The sequence below is a fragment of the Elgaria multicarinata genome, chromosome 6 (assembly GCF_023053635.1).
Source record: "Elgaria multicarinata webbii isolate HBS135686 ecotype San Diego chromosome 6, rElgMul1.1.pri, whole genome shotgun sequence".
Lineage (NCBI taxonomy): Eukaryota > Metazoa > Chordata > Lepidosauria > Squamata > Anguidae > Elgaria > Elgaria multicarinata.
This window is the reverse complement of record NC_086176.1, coordinates 66,764,185-66,773,681: the sequence shown is the minus strand read 5'-3', so window position 1 is coordinate 66,773,681 and position 9,497 is coordinate 66,764,185. Positions and strand designations below refer to the sequence as shown.

The 9,497-nt window shown below is 42.4% G+C and overlaps 1 protein-coding gene across 2 annotated transcripts in view; it reads left to right on the top strand.

Moving 5' to 3' along the window:
- Window positions 1-334: 334 nt before the first annotated feature.
- Window positions 335-9,497, top strand: part of CAMK4 (calcium/calmodulin dependent protein kinase IV) — a 98,619-nt gene continuing 89,456 nt past the window's right edge. The window contains exon 1 of one of the 2 annotated variants that reach the window (XM_063129544.1): window positions 335-534. In XM_063129544.1, coding sequence (XP_062985614.1) covers window positions 335-534 — 200 coding nt within the window. The remainder of the gene's footprint in view (window positions 535-9,497) is intronic. The other variant, XM_063129545.1, reaches the window with a different exon arrangement.

Sequence of the window (9,497 nt, the reverse complement as noted above, 5' to 3'; positions counted from 1 at the left end):
CGCGCGCGCCTGAGCCACAGAGAAGCGGGGGGGGGGGGAGAGCGCGCGCGCTCGCTCCTCCTGCAGCCGCCTCCTCCTGCAGCCGCCTCCTGCCGTCTCTCGGTTCAGTCGGTCCGCGCGGCTCTGCTGGTGGCGGCGGCGGCGGCGGCGGCGGGCTGGAAGTTTGGCTGGCGGCTCCGGCTCTCCTCAGGCAGCCCGCGAGAGCTGCCCAGCCCAGCCGCCGGAGAGCAGAGCCCGCTGCTCTCTAGCCGCTTTGTCCTTCTCCTTCCTTCCCAGCTCGTGAGGAGCCGGCGAGCGCCCGGCGGACCCCGACGCCGCTGCCCTCCACCGCAGCATGCTGAAAGTCACCATGCCCTCCTCGGCGACGTCGTCGCCGCCGCCCTCCACCTCGTCCACCGGCGCGGCTGCTCCTGGCGCTCCCTCCGCCGCGAGCCGGGTTGGGGGCGCCGCCGCCGCCGTCCCGGATTACTGGATCGACGGCTCCAACAGAGACACCTTGGCCGATTACTACGAACTGGAGTCAGAGCTGGGACGGTAAGGAGGCGAGAGCTTTGAGCGGGCGCCAGAAAGCAACGGAGCAGGGGAGGGGTGGGGAGGCAGGCTGGGCGGGGGGAGGAGGAGGAGAAGGAGGGGGAGGAGAGGTGGGCAGGGAGAGCGACGCAGCGCGCGGTGCTGGGGCACAGAATACATCCTGGGCTGGGCAAGGCGCTGGTGCTGCAGGATGGCGGGGGGCGCGGAACAGCGAGGGAGAAGTGTGGGGGTGATCGTAGTGGAGATGGTGTGATAGTTAGGCTCGGTGGCGCTGGACAACTCTCGGGAATGTCAAGGCAGAGAGATCATCAGAGGCAGCCCTAGACAAAGCGGTGCCCACGGCGGCGGATTCGAGCGCAGGGCAAGCCAGGCAGCAAGGCACCGGTTGAGATAGGAAAGAAGGCTGTCCTTAAGGCAGGGCAATGCGGGGGCGGGTGGGGGAACAAATGCCTGTATAGTGCAATGGATTGCGTGGAGGGGGGAGTTGCTTGTCGGGGACGGTGGTCCAAGCAGAGGAAGGGGGGAAGGGGAAGCTTTTTATATTGTATTTTTGTATTCGTGTTTTTAAATTGTGGGTTGTTTTTGTGCTCTTCGTGGTTTTAATTTTTGTAAACTGTCCAAAGAGCTTCGGCTATTGGGCGGTATAAAAATGTAATAAATAAATAAATAAATAAATAAATTCCTAGACAGTAGAGACAGTGGGATGGCCAAGAATGGAGTTGTATTAGAACAGTATTTGGAGAGAGTAAAGAAGATCACTTGTGTAGGGCAGTGTGTGAGGGGCGAGGTAGGAAAGCGGGATGGCAATGCTTGGGCAAAGGGGGGAGGATTCAGGAATGTGGCAGGGGGGGATATCCTGGCCCTGTGCAGGAGAGGAGATGTGGGCTATGGTGAAAACTGCCATATGGGGCAGTAACGTGTGATAGGGGATGGCTACCCGGTACCTTTAATTTGCACTTGCTGATGCTGTGGGGCATGGATCGTTTGCACACCCAAACGTGGGTGAACATGCTAAGTTGGTACCTCAACACCTCTGTTCAGTCATACTGTGAGAAATTCTAACACACTCCGCAACCCCCTTCCCACGCTATATTGGGGAGAAAAAGAGCTGGAAACGACTGAGCTGTTCCTTCCAGTTCGCTGATGCCCCTATTCTTTACATGTGTAGGAGGCTGTATTGAAAGCTGCACCATCTGTAGAGCTCTAGTAGGAGATGAAGATCTGCATGGTTTGTTGTTGTTTTTTAAAAATGCACACATACATTTGGATAAATCAACATTATTATTTCAGCCTTGTTAAACTTCTCCTATGACTTAAATGACATTGAAAATACTAGCTTGCTGCTGTGGTCCTGCCAGTAGTTGCTAGAGAGGGGGGAATGAATCATTTAACACAGTTGAAAGCAAAAATAATAAAGGGATGCCCTGGTTCAAAGAAACGAAGAGCCTAGCGCTAATTATCTGGGAAGAGGCTAAGCTTGCAGCCTCGGCTTCTGAAACATAAAGAAATGTTTTGCAAATAACATCTCAAGAGCATCACTATTCAGGATAATTATTCAGTGGTAACAGCTGTTGAATACTTATGGCTTGACAGAACATTTGTGTTTGTGTTGACAGAGCATTTCTGAAAATTCTGCGTTCCTAATACTTTTAAGATCAGGTTGTAAGCTATATATATATAGATGATGGCATGGAGGTAGAAAATGGAAAATTTCATATAGCTTTCTTAAAGTGAAAAAATGCTCATTCTAAGTTGAAAGTTAAACCATTTTTATTGTAAAAATTGTTTGGAAGAATGTACAACCTGTCCACCTATCCAAAAGTTTGTTTCTCAGAGAGCAGCCTTTTACTTAATTTTAAATAGGCTGTGAGAACATCAGTATTTGGCAATGAATTGGACAATGAAAGAGCCAATATTTTAGTTAAATAAAAGTGGAGGTATGAACGCAGTAACTTCCCACCCAAGTTATGGGAGGGAGTGTGATGTCACATGAGCTTCCTGTTAATATATATTGATACAAGTGTAGGAGGAGTCTTGAGTGGAGTATTTCCTTGCCAGTGGCTGTAAAGGGGGATTCCTAATGGGCAAAAATACTGGAGTGGGAATGGCATGGAAGACTGTGAAGGGAAGATACAGTATCAACTGATAGCATGTTTCATGTGTTTTGCAATACATATCTAGAAACACCAGCTACTATAAACATATGTGCCCTTAGTATGTTGTTCCCTGCCTTGATCCAGAGGCAGGTAAGAAATAAATAAAATTATTATTATTATTATTATTATTATTATTATTATTATTATTATTATCTTGCACGTCAAACCCAAAGTCTCAATTGAATCACCCATGCCATTTTCCATTTGCTTACTAAATATGAGATAAGAGACCATAGGCTTCATTGAGTAGCCATTGGACATGCTGCACCTCTATCCCATCCTGTTTCATTGAAATATCAGTGCTGCTCCACACTGCCCATCCCTTTTCACTGCTGCAATGGCCTCTAATAAGAGTAGCACGCCCCATAAGGATAGAGCAGTGGGAACAATGGCAGGGAGGGCAGAACACACACTTAGCAGGAGACCATGGAACTGATATAGAAAGAGCCCAGATGAGCAGAGGGTGTGGGGAATGGGCAAGCTCCCCCTTTTCTGGGCTATATTGAGCACATAATTAAAGCATATGTCCAGGCAGATTCCCCAATGGTGGGGAATGTGTGGCACTCCAGATGTTGCTGGACTTCAGCTTCCATCAGGGATGATGGGAGTTGCAAGCCAACAACCTCTGGAGGTCCATGTGTTCTCCATCCCTGCTTTAAGCAGAAAAGAATTTTAAGATGTTGTGATTGTTATCTTAATATTGTATTGGTTTTATATGCTCTTTTAACCAGTTTTATGTATTATATTGTATTTAATGTTGTTCCCCACCTCGATCCAGAGGGAGAGGCGGGTAAGAAATAAATAAATATATTATTATTATTATTATTATTATTATTATTATTATTATTATTAAACATAAGATGGGCAATTCCTGCTTTCAATAGCCTGTGTAGATTGGCCATCTTTATAATCTATCTCAGTAGTGCATTGAAGTAGTAAAAGGTAATGAGACTTTTACAAAATTAATAGGATACATCTTAATAATTAAATGAAACCTGAACATGTGATAATAAGATATGGGTACATGGCTGAGGCAAAAAGGCATTTTAATATTTTGATAATGGAGAACTGAAAATAACTTAAAGCAAACTATTTAACCATATGTTTTATTGTCGTGTGCTCTACAATATTTTCTGGAGGTCCCATGCTTGCCAAATAGAGGGTGGGATGCTCCCTAGTCCACAGCCATGTCAGAAAAGAAAAGCTAGTGGTATACTTGCATCTCTCCCTCTCCCATCCCTTTCTGTGTCAGGTAGACCACCAACATAACTGATGTAAATTGGTACGCTTCTATAGTCTATTTGTAATAAGCTGAAGAACTGTGGGCAAGGAAAACCCTGCTTGCCTTACTCATTCAAGGAAAGATTAAAGTTTCATGAGTGAGGACTGCAGAGCTTCATAGCTCATATTTTAATGTTTTACATGCTTTCATAATTTAGCATTGTATATTTATAATATGATGTTAATATTTTTAAAAACTCACGGAGTGCTGGGACTAGTGGTAAAGACATTTGAGTGTATGTTTATCTTATACAGCTTTCCTGCTAGCTAATTCTCCTTTTGCTAAACACTGTAGTAATAATTCCTAGAACTGCTGGATACGTCGAAAGTTCTATTTTTTTACTTATTTATTTATTTTTGGAGCTTATTTTCAATCAAATCACATCATAGCAGAGTTTAACTATCCCAGACATGGTTTTGGAAAACATAGACTGTTCTTACGCATCAGAGTTACATTGGCTGTTAATGTAAAAGTAAAACTACATTTGCTGGGATGGACAATGTGCTTCATTGTTAGTGTCAGAAACACTATTTCAGGACCAATATGCTATTATATCTGGACCTGTGGCACAAGACAGAACCATCTACACATCAATGCTGCACAACATCAGTATCCATCATCCCTCTTTTCCCCATGCTCCTAGTTGGCTGATGTGTGTGCCTGTGCCTGTGCCTGTATGTACGCATGTACCAGATTATATCAGGCCTGACACATGTGGTGATTCTTACTCTTTATTTGGTTTTCTGTTATGGGCAGGAAGTGGGTGATCTGTAGGTAGAGGAGCCAGAAGTGATTCTATGTCATGAGCAAATCATTATCTGGTTAAATTTGGACTCATGACAGCTTTTACCCTCTCCTGGGGGGATATTAGAATGGTCCATGCCTGGAGGCTGATGGACACAGATAGTTTTGTGACACCTCTTGGGGATTTTTATAGATGATAAGGCTAGCAGTCCTGTCACTACCCTGCTGTTGGTTCTACTAATAATGAACCAGCTCTTTTCAAATTACTGAATTAAGGTACTATGTTCCTCCCTCCCTCCTTTCCTCCCTAAGGTTTTTATGCATTTAGAATTTGACAATTTCAACTCAGCTTCAGAAACATTAAATTCCATTTTCCCCATTACTATTAATCATTGGTACTAGAGTGTCCTTGTGCCGTAGCCATCTGTTTACATACTAGAAGAAAGTGTATCGTCCTTTCCAGGTCTTTTCCTTCTGCTGGAGAATTGATGAGAGCACCTGGGCTCAGTATTTTTCAACTTTACTCTGAGAGCTTCTCTAGTCTTCTCTAAAACATTTTCATAGGAACATATGAAGCTGCTTTATGGATCCATCTAGCCCAGTATTGTCAACACTGACTGGCAGCAATGGCTCTCCAGGGTTTCAGGGAATAGTTTTTTCCCCCCAGCCCTACCTAGAGAAGCCAGGGATTGAATTTGGGATTTCTCCATGTAAATCATGTGCTCTACCACTGTGACACAGCCCTTCCTTTCTGCTTCTCAAAGCAATATTGGTACCCAGATGGATAAGCAATATGGAGTAGGTAGTCAGAGGTTTTAATGAACCCTGGTAACTTTCCCATGATGTCCTAGCTTTTTCGAATCTGGTCTTTCCAGATGTTTTGGGCTACAACTCCCATCATTCTCAGCCAGCAAAGCTATTGGCCAGTTTACTCCAAATGTGCAATTGGTCTACTGGCCAAGTTACTACTTTACATTACCAATTTACATGGCCATTGTCTATCCTGGCTAGGGATAATGGGAGTTGTAGCCCAACACATCAGGAATGTACGGGTTGGGCAAGGCTGCTATTAATGCATGAGGCCTTAAAAGTGAGTCACTAATAACCACAACCCTGTTTTTCTTTTGCAAAAAGAGATGTGCTGTTTTTACCTTCTTTTAGCATTATTAGAGTTGCTTACTGGCTCGTTGCCAACCTGCTCTCTTTCGTTAGCCAGGTAATGTCAGGTAAGCTATTTTAAAATTGCAAACAATGATATGGATTGACACATGCATACAAATAAGCCATAGCCTTTTTGTTTATTTGGGAGAGGCGCCAACTCTAAGTGGCACCTGAGTTATTTTCGGGCTTACTGTTCTTTGGCCAAAGAAAAATCCTTTTGGATCCTAGCTCATGCCATTCTTCTGTGAAAAGAGTTGCCTGCTTTCCTGCTATCCTTCTTCCAATAGCAAAACGTTTGGTGCTGCAGTGCTTGCCAGTTGTGAAAGCTATATGCCAAAGACATTCCTATTATTGATTTGAAAAAGAGCTTATCAGCTATTTTATTGATGACTCCTAGACTTACAATGTTTCTGCTATTGTGTCTTGCTCCTTCATTTGCCGCATGGAGACCAAATGCATATTTGGATTAAATTGGAGATGGCTGATTACTTGATTTTATCACAGAGACAGAGAAGGGGAAAATTCAAATTCTGCATCTTAGGTCCATTTCAAAAATGAAAGCAGAATTTAGTCAATGTTATTTGATATGAGAAGTTATTTCTGTGAGATGGTTTCCCACGCACAATAATTTCAACCCTACCAGTATAACCCCATTTCCTTCTGAGATAGGCATGGAAGGATGTGGTGCCATCTAAATTGGGAAGAGCATGACTTGTGAACAGTGTGGTATAGTGTGCATTAACTGAAATGGGGGAGGATTCCTGGGTGACCGTAAAATACACAACCTTGCTCTTCTCACAGGTTCGACTCTATGCTGCTTTCTGGAATTTTGCCAGAAGATTATTAAAAAGATAGAACTTAAACATTAAGCTTTGAAATCTTAGTTTAATGTTTAAATTGGAAAGGCCAAGGATGGGCATCTTACTTTGAGAGCTCCCTGAAACAGCTGCTGCCTGCTGAGAAACCCACACAAAGCTTAATTTAACTTTGAATATATTTGGGTCATTTTGAACTGTGCAGCATAGCTGTTGACTACAAACCCTTTTCCATGCACACACAAAGATTTTAGCATGAAAGGGGCAAAAGCATCATCATAGTGAGTGAAGCTTGGAAAATCATAGCTCTTCGATTTGTATTTTGATAGTCAAATATATGTATGTAGCTACCTCATTCGTTAAAATGTTTACTGAGAAAACCAGCTGTTAAACTTGCAGTGGAGCCACCATTAACCAAATGCGTGAAGCAGCTCTTCTTTAAAATTCAATCAGTGTCCTTTTGTGTATCTGTGTTATTTGGTGTGCAACCTGAAAGTTGCCCTTGAATGCATCGTTCTTAATCCAGTCCTGGTTTTCTCTCCAGAGTAATCAGCTCATAGTTCTAAAGTGTAATTTCCTATATTTATTTGCCATGTTCTACACTCCACCAAGTTCTGTATGATTTTTCTTTGCATGCCATTGCTGCATAGTATCTGACAATGGTATCTGTGTCATAAAGCTGCCCCATATTGTTGCAGTGTCCTAGATTGGCTTCAAATGGCTGGATTATAAAGCATAAATGACACTTGACAGACAGAGGTCCACGTTAATAGAGAGTTAAGATGGCAACATTTACAGCAGTAAGACGCTGATGCTTGGAAAAGAGAAATAATAATAATAATAATAATAATAATAATAATAATAATGGTCAAAGACAAGACAAGTAGTTTCTCTTCTGTCTGTACAAAGAGGTCAAGAGGCAATAAGAGTGATGGTGAGAGCTTTACTCAAGGGTAGGCTGGAGATGAAACCTAGCATATTTTTCTGAAGGAGAAAAAGAGTGATAGTCAAGAAGAGGTGCTGGATAGATTTGGTGAGATAAATAAGATGAGATCTGAAGGTGTGGAAAGCAGCAAGGAAAAAGACCATAAGGGCAAAAATCAGGATGCACACAAAGCGATAGAAAACATTAGCACTCTGTAACACAGACTGTTACTGAAATGGGATCTGAAAGAAGGGCTGTATATCTGTAGTACGCCAGAGTTGGCAAAGACTGGAAAGCCATGACTCTGTGAGCAGATCTAGCACCACAACTCTGGAAAACAGGAAACTACTTGCAGAGCTATGTCTTTGCACCTCAGCAGGGAACAGCACGGAACTAGCTAATTAGGAACCCTGGTTTAGCTCTCACCTGCCATGTTAATAGGGTGCTCAGATGCTCCTGCACCTTTAATAGTTGTGCAGAAAAGAAATTTTCTGTAGGTGATGCTCATTATGTGACAGCTGCTGAAATTCTCTCTTCTGCCCAACTATTACAGGTGTTACTGATGCTCAGAGGATTGGGTGATAAAGTTTTAAACAACACATTGTGTTAAATATGTAGTGAGCAGCTCCATCTGTTGTTATTTTTTACTTAAAAGTAAGTGCAGGGTGATTCAAATCAGGACTACAGTGTGTGGTGAGAGGAGAGTTAATCCTTTCTTCCCCCACCACATTCCCATCAAAGATCAGCCCTATCATGCACCAATTAGGGGAAAAGAAAGTTCCCATTGACTCCTATTCATCTCTCTGTGTACTGCAGTCCCGATACAGATTAAGAGCCTCATGCTAACTGTACATGCTATGTACAATAAGCTATGTGCAATGTATTTAATGTAATGTGTAGTTAATTCTGTAATCCAGAATTAACTGTAAATAGGAAATATTGTGACTTGCATACTGACTAAGCTCATATCTTGTTTTGACCATTGCATTAGAAACAGAACAGCTTGAGAAGTCAGTATTTGAAGAAAAAGTGGAACCTGAATTCCTAGGTGGGAGCCAAGTTGATTGCGATGCTATATTTGATCTTATTTTTTGCACATCTAGAATCTTAGTTCTTAAGATTAGGTGAGTGGTCATTGAATAGATGTTAAAATTCAAGATTGTTCATGATGTAATATACAGTATCAGCTTTGGTTCACTCATGAGTGTTGAAGTAGGACTGAAGAATTTTCTTCTAATAGCTTAATTGGGAATTTCATGTTGGCTTCTTGACACTATTTTTCTTTAATCCAGTCATTACTGGGATATAAAAGATATATACACAGCATGGCTAAGTAGTAATTACTGTTAATTTTTCAGGGCTAGCCTTTTGACAAATTGAGTCCTTTTTTCTTGGCTCTCTTTCTGCAAAGAGTTATTCATGACCTTATATTACAACCACCCTCATACATTCTTTTTGGTGTGGTAAAAACATACAAATTGTTAATAATTCATAATTTAAGAGAAGGAGCAAAGTCCTAATGAGGTGCTCTGATAAGTTCTCTAATAAGGAAAGGTTCCCAGTTTTATGGGGCTTTATGCATTCGTTTGACAGCACAAAAAACTTCCACTGCAGACCTTCCCCTGTCAACATGGTGAGGTTGGTTGTTGATGGGTCAGGAGTGGAGCGTGCATCCCTAGTTCCCTCTACATAATTGTAAGATGAACATCTGAATAGGACTTCTCTGTTCTCTAACCACAAAGACAACTTGCATGCGCTTTTACACAAAGTCTGCTAGTAAAAAAATTGTGTGTGGAGGTGTTCTCTTAATGTTTAGCATGCATGTTGAAATTATTGTGTGAGTTAGCCATAAGTCTGGATCTAAACATGCAGCAGAATGAAGT